This window comes from Cetorhinus maximus, unplaced genomic scaffold (assembly GCF_964194155.1).
Source record: "Cetorhinus maximus unplaced genomic scaffold, sCetMax3.hap1.1 HAP1_SCAFFOLD_786, whole genome shotgun sequence".
Taxonomy (NCBI): Eukaryota; Metazoa; Chordata; class Chondrichthyes; order Lamniformes; family Cetorhinidae; genus Cetorhinus; species Cetorhinus maximus.
Window position 1 is genome coordinate 136,570 of NW_027596728.1, and position 24,464 is coordinate 161,033.

Genomic DNA, 24,464 nt, shown 5'->3' on the forward strand with positions numbered 1-24,464 from the left:
CACTATCAACATTCTGGGTGGGGTTAGGGTTAGGGTTAACTGGACTAGCCATATAAATACCTTGGCTATAAAAGCAGGAGAGAGGCTAGGCATTGTGCGACGAGTAACTCACCTCCTGACTCCCCTAAGCCTGTCCACCATCGAAAAGGCTAACCCTAACCATGTCAAGGGCAACTAGGGACGGGCAATAAATGCTGGCCCAGCCAGTGAAACCCACATCCCATGAATGAATTCAAAAAAAAGTGTGATGGATACTCTCCACTTGCCTGGATGAGTGCAGCTCCCACAACACTCAAGAAGCTTGACACCATCCAGGACAGAGCAGCCCGCTTGATTGACACCACATCCACAAACCTTCACTCCCTCCACCACCAACGCACAGTATCTGCAGTGTGTACCAGCTACAAGATGCACTGCAGGAACTTACCAGGGCTCTTTAGGCAGCACCTTCCAAATCAACGACCACTATCACCTAGAAGGACAAGGGCAGCAGATAGATGGGAACACCACCGCCTGGAAGTTCCCCTCCAAGTCACTCACCATCCTGACTTGGAAATATATCGCCGTTCCTTCACTGTCACTGTGGGTCAAAATCCTGGAACTCCCTCCCTAACAGCACTGTGGGTGTACCTACACTACATGGACTGCAGTGGTTCAAGAAGGCAGCTCACCACCACCTTCTCAAGGGGCAACTAGGGATGGGCAATAAATGCTGGCCTAGCCAGCGACATCAAATCCCATGAACGAATTATTAAAAACAAACACACTTTCACTAACACACACACACACACACAAACACACACATACACAAACACACATACATACACAAACACACACACACACTCTTTCTCTCAGTGTGACTCCAACCCGCCTCAATAACATCTCACATCGTTGAACATCTCCTCCTCCCTTCCCTCAGTCTCTTCCAGTTTATTTTGATGCGCACTGGAGTGATTGCCTTTTCCGGGTATTTACACGTCTCAGCACAAGGTCGAGTGAACTATCACAGCCAATGGTTGGGGGATAGGAGCTGTGGGTTCCGGGTGGGTGGGCTGGAGCATGGTTTGGAGAGGGGGGAGTTGGGGTGGGTGGGCTGGAATATAGGTGGATTTAGAGGAGGGTGGGCTGCAAGGGAGGTGGGTTTGGAGGAGGGTGAGCTGCAAGGGAGGTGGGGTGGGCTGAGATTGAGGTGGGGGTTAGAGGGGCTGGGCTGAGATTGAGGTGGGGGTTGGAAGGGGGTGGGCTGAGATTGAGGTGGGGGTTAGAGGGGGATGGGCTGAGATTGAGGTGGGGGTTAGAGGGGGGTGGGCTGAGATTGAGGTGGGGGTTGGAGGGGGGTGGGCTGAGATTGAGGTGGGGATTAGAGGGGCTGGGCTGAGATTGAGGTGGGGGTTGGAAGGGGGTGGGCTGAGATTGAGGTGGGGGTTAGAGGGGGGTGGGCTGAGATTGAGGTGGGGGTTAGAGGGGGGTGGGCTGAGATTGAGGTGGGGGTTGGAGGGGGTGGGCTGAGATTGAGGTGGGGGTTAGAGGGGCTGGGCTGAGATTGAGGTGGGGGTTGGAGGGGCTGGGCTGAGATTGAGGTGGGGGTTAGAGGGGGGTGGGCTGAGATTGAGGTGGGGGTTGGAGGGAGGTGGGCTGAGATTGAGGTGGGGGTTACAGGGGGGTGGGCTGAGATTGAGGTGGGGGTTAGAGGGGGTGGGCTGAGATTGAAGTGGGGGTTAGAGGGGCTGGGCTGAGATTGAGGTGGGGGTTAGAGGGGCTGGGCTGAGATTGAGGTGGGGGTTAGAGGGGGGTGGGCTGAGATTGAGGTGGGGGTTAGAGGGGCTGGGCTGAGATTGAGGTGGGGGTTAGAGGGGGGTGGGCTGAGATTGAGGTGGGGGTTAGAGGGGCTGGGCTGAGATTGAGGTGGGGGTTAGAGGGGGTGGGCTGAGATTGAGGTGGGGGTTAGAGGGGGTGGGCTGAGATTGAGGTGGGGGTTAGAGGGGGTGGGCTGAGATTGAGGTGGGGGTTAGAGGGGGGTGGGCTGGGTGTTAACTCTTCTGGGATTTAGGGGGGGTGATTTGTTAAGTGTAATTTCGCCATGTTGGAATTCCCTCATATCCAGAGGCCGTCAACTCTATAAACCTTACAGTTATTGAGCAGGTGTTTGGCTTCTATCCTTGGCATCATTTGATGTTTACAATTGATTTATTTACATTACAACGTGGCTAAAACATACTCAAACTTATTCAAACATACAAAATACAGAAGCTACTAACTATGCTAGATAATGACTAGTTCTAATTTGTGAGTGTGATCTACACCCCTACTGAACCCTGTATTTATACAGGCAGTGACTTAATTCTGGGGCATCACATCCTCTACACAAACAAATAATATAATAATACCCACCATCAAAAGCTTATCAATGAAGCAGTTACAGCCACTGACACACTGCGCCATGTGCAGCTTGACACGTGTGTACTGTGAGATGCAGGCACTGCAACACAAGCACTGTGACACTCGCACTGCAACATACACACAACACGCGCATGGTGACATACATGTACCGTGTCCACGCTGACTCTCGTCAGTCCCAGCCCCCACTCTACCCAAGTGTCTATCCAATTTCCTTTTGAAATCATCTCCACTTCCACCACCCTCATAAACAACATGTTCCACGTCATTACCACTCGCTGCAGAAAAAAGGTCTTCCTCACATTCTTCCTGCATCTTTTGCCCAAAATCTGAAATCTGTGACCCCTGGTTCTTGCACCGTTAGCTAATGGGAACATCTAACAATGTAGCCATGATCTGTCATACTCACCAGCTCCAATAGACAGGCCACTGCTGTTCGACCGAATGGTTTTCGAAGCCAGCACAATTTCTGGAATAACAAGAGCATAGTGTTTGTTTCTGCAACTTGTTTAGTACAGGAACAGGTTAGGAACTTGTCAAAGCAACTAGAGTCAGGGTGAAGATACTCGAGAACAGTGGGCATTCCAACATTGGCCTCCACCAGTCAGTTTTCCACTGAAATACAGGGATCTTTTTGGCACAAATTCCCCACAATCTGAGGGCTCATATAAGCAGCATCACAGTGTCAGCCGTGTCTCAGTGGGTAACACTCCCCCCTCGGTATCAGAACTCAGTGGGTAACACTCCCCCCTCGGTATCAGAACACAGTGGGTAACACTCCCCCCTCGGTATCAGAACACAGTGGGTAACACTCCCCCCTCGGTATCAGAACACAGTGGGTAACACTCCCCCCTCGGTATCAGAACACAGTGGGTAACACTCCCCCCTCGGTATCAGAACACAGTGGGTAACACTCCCCCCTCGGTATCAGAACACAGTGGGTAACACTCCCCCCTCGGTATCAGAACACAGTGGGTTCAATTCCCACACCAGGGCCTAAGCATGGAATTGAGACTGACACTCCCAGTGCAGTACGAATGAACAGTAAATTAATAAATCTGGAATAAAAAACAGCCTCAAGTGATGGTGACCATGAAACTATCATTCATTTTTGTAAAATCCCAACTACTTCATTAATGTCCCTTAGGGAAGGAAATCTGCCATCTTTCCCTGGTCTAGCTGTACATGTGACTCCAGACCCACAGCAACGTGATTACCTCTCACCTGCCCTCGGGAATAGCTGAGCAAGACACTCAATTGTATAGCGAACGACAATAAATACTGGCCTAGGCAGCAACACCCAATAAAAAGAAAATCCTTTCAAACCCCAGTGAGAGTCAGCACCTTCAGGAGAGAAGGGGACCTGTACCCCAGTGTGAGTCAGCACCTTCAGGAGAGGAGGGGACCTGTACCCCAGTGAGAGTCAGCACCTTCAGGAGAGGAGGGGACCTGTACCCCAGTGAGAGTCAGCACCTTCAGGAGAGGAGGGGGACCCTGTACCCCAGTGAGAGTCAGCACCTTCAGGAGAGGAGGGGATCTGTACCCCAGTGAGAGTCAGCACCTTCAGGAGAGGAGGGGGACCCTGTATCCCAGTGAGAGTCAACACCTTCAGGAGAGGAGGGGACCCCTACCCCAGTGAGAGTCAGCACCTTCAGGAGAGGAGGGGACCCCTACCCCAGTGAGAGTCAGCACCTTCAGGGGGGAGAGGGCCTGTTTGGGGGTTGGAGGGATACTGTGGAGATACTGTGGAGATTTATCTGAGTGGTGGCAAGTGTGTCAGAAGTTCGGTCCAGTTTAAAAGGCTCACTCCTATTGGATGGTTTTGTTGCTGGTGTTTTGTTTTAGTTTCAGAGAATTCCAACACCTTTAAGCATCCAGATGATGGTCAATGAGCTTTGCAGCGTACTCACCTGCAATAAGAATAGTGTGCCAGCCATGGCAGGACAAGTCCGAGACATTGTGAAGGGAACCGAAAATCGGCCGAGGCCAGGAGGTGCAGATTTCAGAACCAAAACCTTTCTCTGTGGCTGTCATTCCAAGACGGCCGTTCCCACCATTACCCCAGGCAAAGATCTGGTTATCTGGCAAAGACAGACAGAGGTGCTCCAAACATGGCAACAAGACTGTCCTGAATGGACCAGAGTATTCAAAGCCAACAGTTTCACAGATAAGCTCTCAGAGCAATGAAAAGCTTTATTCATTCAATTTGAACACAAATACCCTGAAAATCACTGCTCCCATTGACAACTCACTTCATAACTGATGGAGCTCAATCAGGAACAGCAGATTGTTGTATCATGGGGTATAAGAGGCAGAGGTAGTTGAGAAGTTAAAAATTAGATTAGCATATAGAATGGAAATCATATAACAAGATAACGTGTGTGTAATTGAGCAACAATGCACTGGATAAGGAATAGTGCTGGGCCTTGAAACTCTGCCCAAAGAAGGACCTTGACTGTAACTCTTTTAAAAAAAATAGCTAGGCTGAGACACAGCTGTGTAACTTTCACAGAGAAAACTGACAGATAAGTAAATAAAAAGCAGACATATAAAGTGAAGATCACAGAATCACACAGTGCAGAAGATGCCCTTCAGCCCATCGAATCTGCACTGACACGTGAGAAACACCTGACCTACCTACCTAATCCCATTTACCAGCACTTGGCCCATAGCCTTGAATGTTATGACGTGCCAAGTGCTCATCCAGGTACTTTTTAAAGGATGTGAGGCAACCCGCCTCCACCACCCTCCCAGGCAGTGCATTCCAGACCGTCACCACCCTCTGGGTAAAAAGGTTTTTCCTCACATCCCCCCTAAACCTCCTGCCCCTCACCTTGAACTTGTGTCCCCTCGTGACTGACCCTTCAACTAAGGGGAACAGCTGCTCCCTATCCACCCTGTCCATGCCCCTCATAATCTTGTACACCTCGATCAGGTCGCCCCTCAGTCTTCTCTGCTCCAACGAAAACAACCCAGGTGTATCCAACCTCTCTTCATAACTTAAATGTTTCATCCCAGGCAACATCCTGGTGAATCTCCTCTGCACCCCCTCCAGTGCAATCACATCCTTCCTATAATGTGGCGACCAGAACTGCACACAGTACTCCAGCTGTGGCCTCACCAAGGTTCTATACAACTCCAACATGACCTCCCTACTTTTGTAATCTATGCCTCGATTGATAAAGCAAGTGTCCCATATGCCTTTTTCACCGCCCCACTAACATGCTCCTCTGCCTTCAGAGATCTATGGACACACACGCCAAGGTCCCTTTGTTCCTCAGAACTTCCTAATGCCATGCCATTCATTGAATACTTCCTTGTCAAATTACTCCTTCCAAAGTGTATCACCTCACACTTTTCAGGATTAAATTCCATCTTTCACTTATCTGCCCATTTGACCATCCCGTCTATATCTTCCTGTAGCCCAAGACACTCAACCTCACTGTTAACCACCCGGCCAACCTTTGTGTCATCCGCAAACTTACTAATCCTCCCCGCCACATAGTCATCTATGTCGTTTTTTATAAATGACAAATAATAGGGGACCCAGCACAGATCCCTGTGGTACGCCACTGGACATTGGCTTCCAGTCACTAAAGCATCCTTCTGTCATCACCCTGTCTCCTACAACTAAGCCAATTTTGAATCCAAATTACCCTGTATCCCATGTGCATTTGCCTTCTTTATAAGTCGCCCATGTGGGACCTTGTCAAAGACTTTGCTGAAATCCATATAAACTATATCAACTGAACTACCCTCATCTACACACCTGGTCACCTCCTCAAAAAATTCAATCAAATTTGTTGGGCATGACCTCCCTCTGACAAAGCCATGCTGACTATCCCTGATCAAGCCTTGCCTCTCCAAGAGGAGATAGATTCTCTCCTTCAGAGTTTTGTCCAATAGTTTCCCTACCACTGACGTGAGACTCAGTGGTCTGTAGTTCCCTGGCTTATCTCTACAACCCTTCACAAATAGTGGAACCACATTAGCTGTTCTCCAGTCCTCTGGCATATCCCCCGTGGCCAGAGAGGAATTAAAAATTTGGGTCAGAGCTCCTGCGATCTCCTCCCTTGCCTCCCTCAGCAGTCTGGGACACAAATCATCTGGACCTGGAGATTTATCCACTTTTAAGCCTGCCAACACCTCCAATACCTTGTCACTCCCTATATCAATTTGCTCAAGAACCTCGCAGTCCCTCTCCCCGAGTTCCATACCATCATCCTCATTCTCTTGGGTGAAGACAGATGTGAAGTATTCGTTCAACACTCTAGCGATGTCCTCTGGCTCCACCCATAGACTGTCCCCTTGGTCCCTTATGGGCCCTACTCTTTCCCTGGTTATCCTCTTCCCATTGATATACTTATAGAATATCTTGGGATTTTCCCTACTTTTACCAGCCAGAGCTTTCTCATATCCCCTCTTTGCTCTCCTAATTGCTTTCTTAAGCTCCACCCTGCACTTTCTGTACTCCACTAATTTGCTCCCTTTGTACCTGCTAAAAGCCTCTCTTTTCCTTCTCATCGTAACCTGAATACCTCTGCTCATCCATGGTTCTCTGGGCTTGTTACTCCTTCCTATCACCCTAGAGGGAACATGTTGAACCTGTACCCTCCCCATTTCCTTTCTGAACACCCCCCACTACTCCTCTGTAGATTTCCCCACAAGTAGCTGTTCCCAGTTTACCTTGGCCAGATCCTACCTTATTTTACTAAAATCCACTCTCCCCCAGTCCAAAACATTATTTTGTAACTTGTCTATTTCTTTGTCCATAACAAGCTTAAACTGTACCATGTTGTGGTCGCTATCACTAAAATCCTCGCCCACCACCACCTCAGCCACCTGTCCGGCTTCATTCCCCAGAATTAGGTCCAGCAATGCACCGTCCCTTGTTGGACCCTCTATATATTGACCTAAAAAGTTCTCCTGCACACATTTCAAGAAATCCACTCCATCCAAGCCCTTAACACTATGTCTATCCCAATTCATGTTGGGAAAGTTGAAATCACCTAATATAATTACCCTATTGTTATTGTTTTTACACACCTCCACAAATTGTGCACATATTCGCTCCTCAATTTCTCACTGTCTATCTGGGGGTCTATAATAAACACCTAACAATACGGCTGCCCCTTTTTTATTCCTAAACTCTACCTACAAAGCTTCATTCGATACCCCCTCCAAGATATCATCTCTCCTTACTGCAGTAACTGACTCCTTAACTAATAATGCAATGCCGCCGCCTCTTTTACCCCCTCCCCTGTCTCGCCTGAAGATTCTATATCCCGGTATGTTGAGCTGCCAATCCTGCCCTTCCCTCAACTACGTCTCAGTGATGGCTACTATATCACAATTCCACGTGTCAATCCTCACCCTTAACTCATCCATTTTACCTGTAACACTCCTGGCATTAAAGTAGAAGCCATCCAGCCTTGCCTTACACCCTTGAAGCTTATTGCAGCTGTACTCCCTCTGACTTGATTGTTTTACTGTATTATGATGTGTCCCTATTCTGCTAACAATCTGTGTCCCCTCCCCCTGCCGAATTAGTTTAAACTCCTCCCAACAGCACTAGCAAACCCGCCCGCAAGGATGTTAGTCCCGCTCCGGTTCAGATGTAGACCGTCCCACTTGTACTGATCCCACCTTCCGCAGAAACGATCCCAGTGATCCAGGAATCTAAAACCCTCCCTCCTGCACCAACTCTTAAGCCACGTATTCATCTGCGCTATTCTCCTATTTCTGAGCTCACTAGCACGTGGCACTGGGAGTAATCCAGAGATTACAACCCGAGAGGTCTTGCTTTTTAGTCTACTGCCTAACTCCCTGAATTCTTGATGCAAGACCTCATCCCTCTTTCAACCTATGTCATTGGTACCAAAATGTACCATGACCTCTGCCTTATCACCCGCCCCCCTTCAGGATGCCCTGCAGCCGTTCAGTGACATCCCGGACCTGGCACCAGGGACGCAACACACCATCCTGGAGTCACGTTGATGGTGCCTATCTGTTCCCCTGACTATAGAATCCCCTATTACTATTGCTCTTCCTCCCCTCCTGCACAGACAGGCTGCTTGGCACATTCAGGGTAACCTGGGTTTTAGATCAGCCACAGGGGCTATGGAAGTTTACTGAAGAGCAAATTACCAAGTGAACTCTGGTGGAAAAGGGAGCCAGTCGAGGGACAGGGGGTAAATTCATGCTTGCTAAAGAAACAATAATGTAAAATGAGACATTTTCTGCTGTTAAGCTTATTCATGTTAAGTTTAGAATGCATGTTTACAGTTATTGTACTCTATCTGTTCACCCTATTCTGCTCGAAAATGGCTTTTCATGCTGAGAGCAGAAATAAAGTTATTGAACTTTACCACTTCAACCACATATGTCACCACTTAACTACTCGTCTTCTTAATGACACACAGTTAGACCATATTAAATATCAGCTCCAAATGGCAGCCCAATGGTCCAACACTCAAGCTACAAACCCCTCTCAATGGGAGGCTGTAAGTAGCCCCTGTATGTAACCAGCCCCTTTCAGTGGGGGGAACTGTAGCCAGCCCTTCAATGTTGGGGGGTCTGTAACAAGCCCCTCATTGTTGGGGGGTCTGCAACAAGCCCCTCGATGTTGGGGGGTCTGTAACAAGCCTCTCAATGTTGGGGGGGTCTGTAACAAGCCTCTCAATGTTGGGGGTCTGTAACAAGCCTCTCAATGTTGGGGGGTCTGTAACAAGCCTCTCAATGTTGGGGGGTCTGTAGCAAGCCTCTCAATGTTGGGGGGTCTGTAACAAGCCTCTCAATGTTGGGGGGGTCTGTAACAAGCCTCTCAATGTTGGGGGGTCTGTAGCAAGCCTCTCAATGTTGGGGGGTCTGTAGCAAGCCTCTCAATGTTGGGGGGGTCTGTAACAAGCCTCTCAATGTTGAGGAGTCTGTAACCAGCCCTCTCAATGGCAGTCCAGCACTCCAACAATCAAGATCCCACAGAACTGTACTGGGTTACTCGAATTTCAAAAAGTGTATTTATTTACTCAGTCCTACAGATCACTCACGCCCAACGCGCCACATTCGCTCGCATTTACCATCAGTAGATGCGATGGTGAATCCATCTCCACATGACACTCTAGTCACTTGCTTCCCTCCAAGAGCCCCAACCAGAACATTGATACCATCTCTCTTCTTGTAGTCTCCTACTCCAAGCTGTCCATACTTGTTACAGCCAAACGTTAGCAGACGGCCTCGCTCTGAGTGCACAAAAAACAGCTCGAAATAACTCTGGCAATGGTACAATACCCAACTCTTAAAAAAACTCCATTTCTTTTACTCATTTATGGGATGTGGCTGTCACTGGCTAGGCCAGCATTTATTGCCCAACCCTAATTGCCCTTCAGAAGGTGGTGGTGAGCTGCCTTCTTGAACTGCTGCAGTCCATGTGGTGTAGGTACACCCACAGTGCTGTTAGGGAGGGAGTTCCAGGATTTTGACCCAGTGACAGCGAAGGAACAGCGATATATTTCCAAGTCAGGATGGTGAGTGACCTGGGGGGGAACTTCCAGATGGTGATGTTCCCATCTATCTGCTGCCCTTGTCCTTCTAGATGGCAGCAGTCGTGGGTTTGGAAGGTGCTGCTTAAGGAGCCTTGGTGAGTTTCTGCAGTGCATCTTGTAGATGGTACACACTGCTACCACTGTGCGTCGGTGGTGGAGGGAGTGAATGTTTGTGGATGTGGTGCCAATCAAGCGGGGCTGCTTTGTCCTGGATGGTGTCAAGCTTCTCGAGTGTTGTGGGATCTGCACTCATCCAGGCAAGTGGGGAGTATTCCATCACACTCCTGACTTGTGCCTTGTTGGTGGTGGACAGGCTTTGGGGGGTCAGGAAGTGAGTTACTTGTTGCACGATTCCTAGCCTCTGACCTGCTCTTGTAGGCACAGCATTTATATGGCTAGTCCAGTTCAGTTTCTGGTCAATGGTAACCCCCCAGGATGTTGTTATCCATCTCTCTTACCAGCCAGGGACTTGCACAGGGCCTGGGGTGAGGGGCCTGAGTGAGGAGTACATTTGCAGGAATGGCAGATGAGGGTGGGGGTGTATGATTAAAACCCCTGAGAGTTCCGCAGCTCCTTCAGTCCCATGTCATCACTTACCGTCAATGGCTGCTGTGTGGGTCTTGCCAGAGGAAATGGTTTTGATTTTGTAAATGGCCAGCTGCTTGGACAGGGTCAGTGAGGTCATGTAGGGAACTTCCTGGTCAGCCTGTGGAGAGAGAAAAGTGCCTGGATATTGTTATCTCCAGATAGTGTCTCAACACACACTGTACCCAGCAGTACAGACACAGCCCTGCTCCTTCCCAGATGAGAGGGCTGCCTGTGGGAGGCATTCAGTGCCCTCACCTTTTTCCCTAAAGGCAGTGCCTCTCTCCTTAGGCCTACTTCAAGGGCACCAGCCATCCCGATACAGGAACAGGATACGGCTCATCAGCATCCTGAATTCCCGCTTCTCTCTGTGTGAGGGAGAGCTTCCTGATATCACCCCGGAACTGCCTGCCTCATGTTCTTCCCCCTTTGTTCTGGACTTCCCCTACCCGAGGAAATAATTTCTATCTGTCCTTTAATTCGCTTCAACACCTTGATTATATCACCCGTTAATCTTCTAAGCTGCAGTTTAATTGTGGGGAGAGTTTGAAGGGGAGGTATGCTCAGGACTCACTTTGATCTGGTGGTTGCGAAGGCCTCGCATGTAGTGGTTGAGGCCGAGTTTATTGTACTCGTTGTTTCCACACGCTAACACCTTCCCACTTTGAGTCATGAAGAAAGTCCCATCAGAACCACACTGCACTGACACGATGCTCAGACTCACTGGCAGATCGACCTGGAATCATCAAGAGAAATCTCATTAAATGGAGATCTAACAACCATTAACCAGAAACCCAATGGCCATTAACCAGAAACCCAACCTCCATTAACCAGAAACCCAACGGCCATTAACCAGAAACCCAACGGCCATTAACCAGAAACCCAACGGCCATTAACCAGAAACCCAACCTCCATTAACCAGAAACCCAACTGCCACTAACCAGAATCCCAACGGCCATTAACCAGAAACCCAACGGCCATTAACCAGAAACCCAACTGCCACTAACCAGAATCCCAACGGCCATTAACCAGAAACCCAACCTCCATTAACCAGAAACCCAACGGCCATTAACCAGAAACCCAACTGCCACTAACCAGAATCCCAACGGCCATTAACCAGAAACCCAACTGCCACTAACCAGAAACCCAACGGCCATTAACTAGAATCCCAACGGCCACTAACCAGAAACCCAACCTCCATTAACCAGAAACCCAACTGCCACTAACCAGAAACCCAACCTCCATTAACCAGAAACCCAACTGCCACTAACCAGAAACCCAACTGCCACTAACCAGAAACCCAACGGCCATTAACTAGAATCCCAACGGCCACTAACCAGTGAGCTAAACACACACACGTTGCCAGCAATTACACAATAGACACACGTTCCAAAAGCTACTCAGCTTGTCTGACCTCACGCTGCCCACCACAGTCCCCCGCCCACCCGCCCGCCGCTGTCCCCCGCCCGCCCGCCGCTGTCCCCCGCCCGCCCGCCGCTGTCCCCCGCCCGCCCATCCACCCACTGCAGGTCAGCAAACACCCACATGCTGCAATCCTGCACCCACCCGTACTCCACAATCCCACAGCTGCCTGAGTGCTGCAGTCCCACAACCACACTCACTCTGCAGTCTTTCACCCATCACCTCAGTTCTCCGTTCCTTGCAAATCGTCCCCATCTCTTTCCCTTCTCCATCAACCCTCCCCTTGCACCTTCCACTGCCCCATCTCTAGTCCCCTTCCATTTATCTGCTCCACCCTCTCCCACTGCAAACTCGAGTTGGGGAGACCCTGGTTTTTGAGCACTCACACGTTCTGGGTATGGGTAATCGTCCTCCGAATCCAGCCCAAGGCGCCCTATAACCAACAAACAAGATTGAGATGAAGAGTAGAGCAGTGGCTCCTGCTCACCTCGTGAAATACAAGTGGAGCCAGGAAACAATATCAGCCTGAACTCTCACTGACAGACGTTAATAGGATGTTAGTCTGTATCTTGGGGCTGGAATACAAGAGTGAAGAAGTTATGCTACAGTAATAATTAAAGTGTTAGACCCCGCCTGGAGTAACTGTGTCAGTTCTGGGCACTATAATCTCAGGGAGGATATATTGGCCCTGGAGGAATTGCAGTGCAGGTTCACCAGAATGATACTGGGGCTAAAATGTTAAATTAAGAGGACATGTTTCATCGAATAGGCTTGTCATACCCAGAATAAAGAGGATTGAGGTCTGATGTATTTGGGGTATTTAAAACATGAAAGGATCAAGAGAGAACCTACTTCCTCTGTGGGGGCAGAGTCCAGAACAGGGGGGAAAACCTGAAACTTCGAGCCAGGCAGTTCAGTGTGACGTCAGGAAGCACATCTTCACACAAAGGGGAATGGAATTCTGCAACTCCCTCCCCGAAATCTGGACACTGGGGGTCAATCAGAGTTTTCAAGACTGAGGTTGACAGATGAATTTAAGATAGAAATCAGTCACAGGCTACTTCAATTCGGAAAGGCTCAAAGGGCAGAATGGCAACTTCCTTGTTCCTATGGTCCTAATGTCAAACACACAACCCTTGCCTCTGCCCCGCACGCTCACCATGGGTACAATATTCCCCAATTGGAAATACTTACCGTGTTCTCCACAACCCCATGAGAACACCTCTTTGTTGCGTGTTAGTGCGACCACATGATTATCACCACAGGATACCTGCTCAACAGCATGATCGAGTGAGAACTCCACCAAGACTGGCTCCAGCACCTCCTGCCCGTACTGACCATCACAGCCGATACAGCCATAGTAATCTGAGCCAAACGCATAGAGGTGGCCCTCGTCTACAGAGAAAACATAACAAGTGTCAGGGCAGGATCATCGTTACAAAGTGCCACAATAGAGCAGTCACTCTATACTGTCCCCATCAAACACTCCCAGGACAGGTACAGCACGGTGTTAGATACAGAGTAAAGCTCCCTCTACACTGTCCCCATCAAACACTCCCAGGACAGGTACAGCACGGCTTAGATACAGAGTAAAGCTCCCTATACACTGTCCCCATCAAACACTCCCAGGACAGGTACAGCACAGGGTTAGATACAGAGTAAAGCTCCCTCTACACTGTCCCCATCAAACATTCCCAGGACAGGTACAGCACGGGGTTAGATACAGAGTAAAGCTCCCTCTACACTGTCCCCATCAAACACTCCCAGGACAGGTACAGCACGGGGTTAGATACAGAGTAAAGCTCCCTCTACACTGTCCCCATCAAACACTCCCAGGACAGGCACAGCACAGGGTTAGATACAGAGTAAAGCTCCCTCTACACTGTCCCCATCAAACATTCCCAGGACAGGTACAGCACGGGGTTAGATACAGAGTAAAGCTCCCTCTACACTGTCCCCATCAAACATTCCCAGGACAGGGACAGTACGATAGAAATTCCAGACTCATCCAGGGAGGGCTATCTTTAAGCATGGATGATTTAGTTGCTGTGATCTATTTTACGAGGATAATCCGATGACGATTCAATGCAATCCTGCTCCTCACTTACCGGTAATGCAGGCAGTAAATTCATCTCCACAGGCAGCTTGGTGGATGGCCTTCCCCTGCAGCTTCTCCACCCACTTGGGCTGACGATAGGAGGCCCGATCACCGTGACCCAATTGCCCAACCATCTTAGTCCCACCCTGGACATTCTGTGCAAATAAAAACAAAAACAAAGACGTGCTTTTCCCTAAGGCTTTTACCACAACAGGGCACCACACATTACTTCACAAACAGAAGGTCATTGTCAGTGCAGTCGCCAATTTGTGCACACAAGTTGCCACAGAGAGCAATAACTAAATCACCAGATAATCTGCTGGCGATATTTCTTCAGGGAGGGGTATTGACCAGGATATTGGGACAATTCTCAAGTTCTTTGAACTAATATCTGGAGACCTTTTACATCCAGCTTAGAAAACAGGTCATCATTTTACCATCTCATCCAAATGATAGCCTCGCAGTCCCCACAGTGCAACACTCCCTCAGTACTGACCCTCCGACAGTGCAGCACTCCCTCAGTACTGACCCTCCGACAGTGCAGCACTCCCTCAGTACTGACCCTCTGACAGTGCAGCACTCCCTCAGTACTGACCCTCCGACAGTGCAGCACTCCCTCAGTACTGACCCTCCGACAGTGCAGCACCACCTCAGTACTGACCCTCTGACAGTGCAGCACTCCCTCAGTACTGACCCTCCGACAGTGCAGCACTCCCTCAGTACTGACCCTCTGACAGTGCAGCACTCCCTCAGTACTGACCCTCCGACAGTGCAGCACTCCCTCAGTACTGACCCTCTGACAGTGCAGCACTCCCTCAGTACTGACCCTCTGACAGTGCAGCACTCCCTCAGTACTGACCCTCCGACAGTGCAGCACTCCCTCAGTACTGACCCTCCGACAGTGCAGCACTCCCTCAGTACTGACCCTCTGACAGTGCAGCACTCCCTCAGTACAGCGCTCCCTCAGTACTGACCCTCTGACAGTGCAGCACTCCCTCAGTACTGACCCTCTGACAGTGCAGCACTCCCTCAGTACTGACCCTCCGACAGTGCAGCACTCCCTCAGTACTGACCCTCCGACAGTGCAGCACTCCCTCAGTATTGACCCTCTGACAGTGCGGCGCTCCCTCAGTACTGACCCTCCGACAGTGCAACACTCCCTCAGTATTGACCCTCCGACAGTGCAGCACTCCCTCAATACTGACCCTCTGACAGTGCAGCACTCCCTCAGTACTGACCCTCTGACAGTGCAGCACCCCCTCAGTACTGACCCTCCGACAGTGCAGCACTCCCTCAGTACTGACCCTCTGACAGTGCAGCACTCCCTCAGTACTGACCCTCCGACAGTGCAGCACTTCCTCAGTACTGAGCCTCCGACAGTGCAGCACTCCCTCAGTACTGACCCTCTGACAGTGCAGCACTCCCTCAGTACTGACCCTCCGACAGTGCAGCACTTCCTCAGTACTGAGCCTCCGACAGTGCAGCACTCCCTCAGCACTGACCCTTCGACAGTGTAGCACTCCCTCAGTACCGAGCCTCCGACAGTGCAGCACTCCCTCAGTACTGACCCTCCAACAGTGCAGCACTCCCTCAGTACCGAGCCTCGGACAGTGCAGCACTCCCTCAGTACTGACCCTCTGACAGTGCAGCACTCCCTCAGTACTGACCCTCTGACAGCGCAGCACTCCCTCAGTACTGACCCTCGGACAGTGCAGCACTCCCTCAGTACTGACCCTCGGACAGTGCAGCACTCTCTTTGCAGTGCGCTCAAGTGTCAGCCTAGATTATGTGCTCAAGTCTCTGGAGTGGGGTTTGAACCCACAATCTCTGGCAGTGTTGACACATAAAATCCTAATTTTAGTGAATGAAAAGGAGATTATTGGACAACAATACTTATGTCTCTTTCTCTCTCTCCTTTTGTCTCCATTTGAGAAGACAGTGTGAGAGGGGGAGCCTGAGACAGGCAGTCAGCAGCACCTAGAGGATCTAGTCTATCTAGAGGATCTAGCATCTAGTCTATATTCCTGTAGGAGTAAGGGTAAAATAAAAGCAAGGATCCATATTCTATTTAGTTAAGATATGTCTGGGGAACTCAGTCTCGTGATTTGCGCATCCTGCGCTATGTGGGAAATCCTAGACGCTCCTGGCGGTCTGGATGACCATGTGTGCAGGAGGTGCCTTCGACTGGAGTAACTCCAGCTCCGGGTTTTGGAGCTTGAGCGGCAGTTGGGGGCATTACGGTGCATTCACAAGGCTGAGAGGTTCATGGACAGCATGTTTCAGGACGTGGTCACCCCGCAGCTTAAGGAATTGCAAGCAGAGAGGGAATGGGTGACCGCCAGACAGGAGAAGGGGACCAGGAAGGTAGTGAGGGAATCTCCCCCGAGTGCATCTCACTCGCAAACCGCTTTTCGGCCTTGGAAAACAGCGAGTGTGACGGTTCCTCCTTAGAGGCCAATCAGAACCAAGGCCATGGCTCTGTGGGTGGTCCAGCTGCTCAGGGCAGGAGGAAGTGTGGAACAGCAACAGTGGTAGGGGATTGGTTAGTGCGGGGAGTAGACAGGCGCTCCTGCAGCCACAGACGTGACTCCAGGGTGGTATGTTGGCTTCCGAGCGCCAGGGTCAAGGATGTCACGGGATGGCTGCAGGGTGTTCTGAAGGGGGAGGGGGAACAGCCAGAGGTCGTGGTCCATGATGGGGCCAATGACACAGGAAGATAGAGAAATGAGGTCCTGCAAACAGACTTTAGGGAGTTAGGTAGGAAATTGAAAAGCAGGACTTCATAGGTAGTAATCTCCGGATTACACCCAGTGCCACACAGTAGTGAGGATAGGAACAGAAGGATAGAGCAGATGAATGTGTGGCTGGGGAGATGGTGCTGGAGGGAGGGCTTTAGATTCCTGGGGAGGTGGGACCTGTGCAAGTTGGACAGGTTACATCTGAACAGGAACAGGACCAACATCCTCGCGGGGAGGTTTGCTAATGCTGTTGGGGTGGATTTAAACTAAATTGGCAGGGGGATGGGATCCTGAAAAGTAGTTCGGGGGGAGAGAAGCTGAGATGGGATCAGAAGTTAAAAAGCTAGTGAGTGAGTTTGGAAGGCAGGGGAAACATAGGCTAGATAAAAAAGAGGCGAGTTTAGCAAGGCTAAATGGAATATATTTTAATGTAAGGAGCCTGAGGAATAAGACAGACGAGCTGGGGGCACAGATAGGTACCTGGGAGTGTGAGATAAGAGCTATGACCGAGACTTGGCTAAAAGGGCAGGATTGGCAGCTCAACATTCCTGGTTATAGGGTATTCCGAGGAGATAGAGAGGGGGATAGAAGAGGAAGGGGGGTTGCAGTATTGATCAAGGAATCGATTATAGCAGTGAGGAGGGATGATAACCTGGAAGGATCATCAAATGAAGCCATATGGGTAGAAGTAAAAAACACAAAAGGGGCAAACACGCTGTTGGATGTGTGCTATAGGCCCCCAAACAGTCAGGGAGAGATAGAGGATCAAATATGTTATCAAATTTCAGAGAAGTGTAAGAATAATAAGGCAGCAATAGTCGGAGATTTTAACTACCCAAATATTAACTGGGATGGTTTTAATGTACAAGGTTACATCCAGGAGAATGTTTTTAGCCAGTACGTAGAAAGCCCAACAAGGGAGGGGCAAGTTCTGGACCTAATATTTGGAAACTTTGAGCCCAGGCAGGTGGAAGGCGTATCAGTAGGGGAGCATTTTGGAGATAGTGACCATAACTCAGTTAGATTTAGGCTAGTTATGGAAAAGGATATGGTTGGGCCGGGAATAAAAGTTCTAAACTGAAGAAGGGCTAATTTTACAAAGATGAGATATGATTTGGCCCAAGTGGAGTGGGAGCAGCTACTTGCAGATAAAACTGTGTCAGAGCAGTGGGGGGTATTCAAGGGGGAAATAGCGAGAGTACAGGGCAAATATGTTCCTGTAAAGACAAAGAGGGGAACCAAGTCCGGAGAGCCCTGGATGTCAAGGGACATAAAGGTTAGGATTAAGAAAAAAAGAGAAGCTTATGGCAGATACTGAGGGCTCAATAGAGCAGAGTCCCTAGAGGAGTATAAAAAGTGCAGAGGGGAACTTAAAAAGGAAATTAGGAAAACTAAGAGAGTGCACGAGAAAGCATTGGTGGGTAGAAAAAAGGAAAACGTAAAGGGGTTTTTAAAATATATAAAGAGCAAGAGAATAACTAGGGAAAGAGTCGGGCCAATTAGGGACCATAGAGGTAATATGAGTGTGGATCCGGAAGACGTGGGTACAGTCCTCAATGAATACTTTGCGTTGGTCTTCACAATGGAAAAGGACGACGAGAGTATAGACATCAGGGTGGAGGACTGTGAAATATTAGAGGAAATTAACATAGAGAGAGAGGAGTAGCAGGTTTAGTGACCTTAAAAGTGGATAAATCCACAGGCCAGGATGAGATGTATCCCAGGCTGTTGAGGGAGGCGAGGGAAGAGATATCAGGGGCCCTGGCAGTAATTTTCAAATCCTCTCTGGCCACAGGTGAGGTGCCAGAGGACTGGGGGACTGCTAACATTGTTCCATTATTTAAAAAGGGAGAATGAGATAGACCAGGAAATTACAGGCTATGGCAACGTGTGAATATCTAAATACTTCCTAAATGTTACGAGAGTTTCTGACTCAACCATCCTTTCAGGCAGTGAGTTCCAGACTCCCACCACCCTCTGGGTGAAAAAATTTCCCCTCAACTCCCCTCTTATCCTTTTACCTCTTACCTTAAATCTATGCCCCCTGGTTACTGACCCGTCTACTAATGGAAAAAGTGCCTTCCTATCCACCCTATCTATGCCCCTCATAATCTTATACACCTCTATCAGGTCTCCTCTCAACCTTCGCTGCTCCAAGGAAAACAACCCCAACCTATCCAATCTTTCCTCATAGCTCAGACCCTCCAGCCCAGGCAGCATCCTAGTAAATCTCCTCTGCGTCTCTCATTCCAAATCCATTTCTGCTGATACCTTGCTCTCTCCCTGAAGATCTGTCCCTCTCTATCCCCTTGTGGGGGAGGCTAGAACCAGGGAACACAGTTTAAAAATAAAGGGTCTCCCATTTAAGACAGAGATTAGGAAAATGTTTTCGCTTAAGAGCGTTGAGTCTGTGGAACTCTCTTCTCCAGAGTGATGGAGGCTGGGTCTCTCTCTCTCTCTCCCCGTCTCTCTCTCTATATCCCTGTCTCTCTCTCTCTCTCTCCCCGTCTCTCTCTCTCTCCCCGTCTCTCTCTCTCTCTATCCCTGTCTCTCTCTATCCCCGTCTCTCTCTCTCTCTCTATCCCCGTCTCTCTATCCCTGTCTCTCTCTATACCCGTCCTTATCTCTCTCTCTATCCCTGTCTCTCTCTCTCTATCCCCGTCTCTCTCTCTCTCTATCCCCGTCTCTCTCTCTCTCTATCCCCGTCTCTCTCTCTCTCTATCCCCGTCTCTCTATCCGTCTCTCTCTCTCTCTCTCCCCGTCTCTCTCTCTATCCCCGTCTCTCTCCCCGTCTCTCTCTCTCTCTATCCCCGTCTCTCTCTCTCTCTATCCCCGTCTCTCTCTTTCTCTCTATCCCTGTCTCTCTCTATCCCTGTCTCTCTCTCTCTCTATCCCCGTCTCTCTATACCCGTCCTTATCTCTCTCTCTATCCCTGTCTCTCTCTCTATCCCTGTCTCTCTCTCTCTCTATCCCTGTCTCTCTCTCTCTCTCTCCCCGCCTCTCTCTCTCTATCCCTGTCTCTCTCTATCCGTCTCTCTCTCTCTCTCTCCCCGTCTCTCTCTCTATCCCCGTCTCTCTCCCCGTCTCTCTCTCTCTATCCCCGTCTCTCTCTCTCTCTCTATCCCCGTCTCTCTCTCTCTCTATCCCTGTCTCTCTCTCTCTCTATCCCTGTCTCTCTCTCTCTCTATCCCCGTCTCTCTATACCCGTCCTTATCTCTCTCTCTATCCCTGTCTCTCTCTCTCTCTATCCCTGTCTCTCTCTCTCTATCCCCGTCTCTCTCTCTCTCTCTCCCCGTCTCTCTCTCTCTCTCTCCCCGTCTCTCTCTCTCTCTCTCCCCGTCTCTCTCTCTCTCTATCCCTGTCTCTCTCTATCCCCGTCTCTCTCTCTCTCTCTCTCTATCCCCGTCTCTCTATCCCTGTCTCTCTCTATACCCGTCCTTATCTCTCTCTCTATCCCTGTCTCTCTCTCTATCCCTGTCTCTCTCTCTCTCTATCCCTGTCTCTCTCTCTCTATCCCCGTCTCTCTCTCTCTCTTTATCCCCGTCTCTCTCTCGCTCTTTATCCCCGTCTCTCTCTCTCTTTCTATCCCTTTCTCTCTTTCTCTATCCCTCCCTCTCTCTCTATCACGCCCTATCCCTTTAACCCCCTTTCTCTCTCTCTCCCTCTCCCTGTTATACTGACAGTCCCCCCAGGCTGGGTGCTGTGCTGAATCTGATCATCAAGCTCTGACTCTGGGCAATGGGAGCAGTGCCACCCAGTGTCCGCTATCGGTAAGTCACCCTCAGGAGGGAATCGAGGAGCAACTCTCAGGACACAGCATGATCCTGGGCCTGGAGGCCAGAGTGGCAAAGATCAGTGAAGGATGCAGCTCACTCCCCTGTCCCTCAGTTGGTGCCAGCAAATAACAGGGCAGAAACTGACCTACTGACTCAATGTGGGGAAACCATAGTAGCCATTCATAGAATAGAATCATGGAATGGTTACAGCACAGGAGGCCATTCAGCCCGTCGTGTCTGTGCTTGCTCTCTGAAGGAGCAATTCATTTTTTGAAAGTGCCAATTGGCCATGCCTTTCCCACACTCTCAGACAGTGTGTTCCAGATCCTAACCACTCGCTGCATGAACAAGTTTCTCCTCATGTCGCCATTGCTTCTTATGCCAATCACCTTAAACCTGTGCCCTCTGGTTCTCAATCCTTCCACCAATGGGAACAGTTTCTCCCAAACTACCCGGGTCCCTCATGATTTTGAACACCTCTATCAAATCTTCTCTCAATCTTCTCTTCTCCAAGGAAAACAGTCCAGACCATTTTCTACGACGGGCAGGACTGGGTGTTAAATATTCCTGAGTACAAGGTGTTCAGAAGAGATAGGAAAGGAAGGAAAGGAGAAGGGGTGGGTTATTGGTTAAGGTGAGCATTGCTGTGCTGGAGAAAGAGGAGATCCCAAAGGGGTCAAGGACAGGATTTATTTGGCTAGAGCTAAGGAACAAAAAAAAGTGAAATTACTCTGCTCGGTGTAGTCTATAGGCCACCAACTATTGGGAAGGACGTAAAGGAACAAATCTACAAGGAAATCACAGAGAAGTGCAACAATGATAGGGTAGTGATAATGGGGACTTTAATAATCTGAATAGAAACTGGGATAGTACTTTTTTTATCCATGGGATGTGGGTGTCGCTGGTTAGACCAGCATTTATTGCCCATCCCTAATTGCCCTTGTTCAGAGGGCATTTAAGAGTCAACCACATTGTTGTGGGTCTGGAGTCACATGTAGGCCAGAGATGGTAAGTATGGCAGATTTCCTTCCCTAAAGGACATTAGTGAACCAGATGGGTTTTTACAGCAATCAACAATGGCTTCATGGTCATCATTAGGCTTTTAATTCCAGATTTTCATTGAATTCAAAATTCAAAATGGATTCGAACCCCGGTCCCCACAGCATTACCCTGGGTCTCTAGATCGCTAGTCCAGCGACAATACCACTACATCATCACCTCCCCTCAAAGGGCAGAGAGGGGTAAGAGCTCCTAGTGTGTATTCAGGAGAATTTTCCACAATTCAGGAGAATTGTCCAGTCCGATGAGAAAGGAGGCACTGCTCAACCTGGTTCTTGGGAATGAGTTGGGCCAAGTGGGTCGGTCAAGTGTCAATAGGGGAACATTTAGCGGACAGTGATCATTGCATCGTAAGGTTTAGGATGACTATGGAAAAGGACAATGAACAATCCAGAATAAGATTAATTAACTAGGGGAAGGGCTGACTTCGTTGGGGTAAGAACGGAGCTGGTCCAGATCGACTGGATCGAAAGATTGGCAGGAAAAACTGTAGCCGAACAATGGGCTACCTTCAAAGAAGAAATAGTTCAGGCACAGTCAAGATATATTCCCTCAAAAGGGGAAGGTAGGACAAACAAATCCAGAGCTCTCTGGATGAAAGAGGAGATAGAAGTTAAGACAAAGGACAAATAGTGTGCCTGTGACAGATGTCAGGTCGAAAATACAATTGAGAACCAAGCTGGATATGGGAGATTCAGAGGGGAGGTAAAAAAGTAAATAAGAGAAGCAAAGGGAGAGTATGAGTAGAGATTGGCAACCAACATAAAAAGGAATCCCAAAGTCTTCCATAGGCGTATAAATAGTAAAACGGTGGTAAAAGCAGGGGTGGGGCTGATTAGGGTTTACACATGGAGACAGAGGGCATGGCTGAGATATTAAATGAATATTCTGCATCTGTCTTTACCAAAGAGGAAGATGCTGCCCAGGTCATGGTGACAAGGGGAGGTAATTAATACATTTAAAGGGTTTAAAATTGATAAGGAGGTGGTATTGGATAGGCTGTCTGTATTTAGAGTCGATAAGGCACCAGGACTGGATGAGATGTATCCCAGGATACTGAGGGAAGGGAGAGTGGAAATTGTAGAGGCACTGGCCATAATTTTTCAATCTTCCTTGGACTGAGGGGAGGTGTTGGAGGACTGGAGAATTGCAAACATTATATCTCTGTTTAAAAAGGGTGTAAGGATAAGCCCAGCAACTACAGACTAGTCAGTTTAACTTCAGTAGTGAAGAAACTTCTAAACTATAATTCGGGGCAGAATTAATTGTCACATGGACAAATGCGGATTAATTAAGGAGAGCCAGCATGGATTTTCTGAGGGAAAATCATGTCTAATTAACTTGCTGGAGCTTTTTGAAGAGGTAACAGAGAGGGTGGATGAGGGTAATGCTGTTGATGTGCTGACATGTACTTCCAAAAGGCATTCGATACCATGCCCTTCTTTTCCTGACACACCTTCATGACCAGGACCTTGCTGTACAAGGAACAATTTCAAATTTGTGGATGATACAAAACTTGGAAACATGGTAAACTGTGAGGATGGTGTAGAATGTTAAAAGGGCATAGACAAGGTGGTGGAATGATCGGATAGGCGGTAGATTCATTCCAATGTCAAAAAGCATAAGGTGATATATTTTGGAAGGAAGAACTTGGAGAGACAATATAAAATAAAGGGTACAATCCTATAGGGGGTGTAGGAGCAGAGGGACCTGGGTGAATAGGTGCATAAATCAGTGAAGGTGGCAGGACAGGTTGGGAGCGCGATTAATAAAGCATGGTGTCTTAGGCTTTATTAATAGGGGCATAGAATACAAGAGCAGGGAGGTTATGCTGAACTTATATAAGACACTAGTTCAGCCTCAGCTGGAGTGTTGCCTACAGTTCTGGGCACCGCATTTTAGGCTGGGTGTGAAGGCATTGGAGAGACTGTGGAAGAGGTTTACGTGCATGATTCCAGGGATGAGAAACTTCAGTTATGAAGATAGATTGGAGAAGTTGGGACTGTTCTTGGAGAAAAGGGGGCTGAGGGAAAACTTGACAGAGGTATTCAAAATCATGAGGGGTCTGGACAGAGCAGATAGAGAGAAACTGTTTCCATTGGTGGAAGGATCGAGAATGAGAGGGCACAGATTTAAGGTAATTGTAAAAGAAGCAAAAGTGATGTGAAAAAAACCTTTTCACACAGCGAGTGGTTAGGACCTGGAATGCTCTGCCTGAGGTTGTGGTAGAGGCAGGTTCAATCCAGGCTTTCAAGAGGGAATCAGATGATTATTTGAAAAGAAACAATCTGCAGGGTTATGGGGAGAAGGCAGAAGAATGGCACCAGGTGAATTGCTCATTCGGAGAGTCAGCGCAGACAAATGGCCCCCTCCTGCACTGTAACAATTCTGTGATTCTGTAACTGAAGTTCCTCAACCCTGGAATCATTCTCACAAATCTTCTGCACCTCATCTCAAGCCTTCACATCCTTCCTAAAGTCTGGCGCCCGGAACTGAACTCAATACTGCAATTGAGGTGGAATCAGTGTTTTATACAAGTCTAACATAACCTATTTGCTTTTGTACTCTATGCCCCTATTAATAAAGCCCAGGATACTGTGTGCTTTATTAATCGCTCTCTCAACCTGTCCTGCCACCTTCAATGATTTGTACACATATACACCCAGGTCTCTCTGCTCCGGCACCCCCTTTTAGAATTGTACCCTTTATTTTATATTGTCTCTCTATGTTCTTTCTCCAAAATGAAACACTTCACGTTTCTTTGCATTAAATTCCACCTGTCACTTGTCTGCCCATTCCCCCAACTTGTCTATGTCCTTTTGAAGTTCTACACTATCCTCCTCACAGT

At 48.9% G+C, this 24,464-nt stretch overlaps 1 protein-coding gene across 1 annotated transcript in view; it reads right to left on the reverse strand.

Annotated features, from left to right (window-relative positions):
- The window catches only part of LOC144674747 (serine/threonine-protein kinase Nek9-like), a 45,000-nt gene that overhangs the window by 13,341 nt on the left and 7,195 nt on the right, over positions 1 to 24,464 (reverse strand). Inside the window, exons 4-11 of the mRNA XM_078535966.1 lie at positions 14,054 to 14,198; positions 13,140 to 13,340; positions 12,332 to 12,378; positions 11,098 to 11,259; positions 10,536 to 10,644; positions 9,474 to 9,635; positions 4,308 to 4,478; positions 2,807 to 2,866 (exon numbers count right to left, since the gene is read on the reverse strand). Of these exons, the coding sequence (XP_078392092.1) occupies positions 2,807 to 2,866; positions 4,308 to 4,478; positions 9,474 to 9,635; positions 10,536 to 10,644; positions 11,098 to 11,259; positions 12,332 to 12,378; positions 13,140 to 13,340; positions 14,054 to 14,198 (1,057 nt within the window). The remainder of the gene's footprint in view (positions 1 to 2,806; positions 2,867 to 4,307; positions 4,479 to 9,473; positions 9,636 to 10,535; positions 10,645 to 11,097; positions 11,260 to 12,331; positions 12,379 to 13,139; positions 13,341 to 14,053; positions 14,199 to 24,464) is intronic.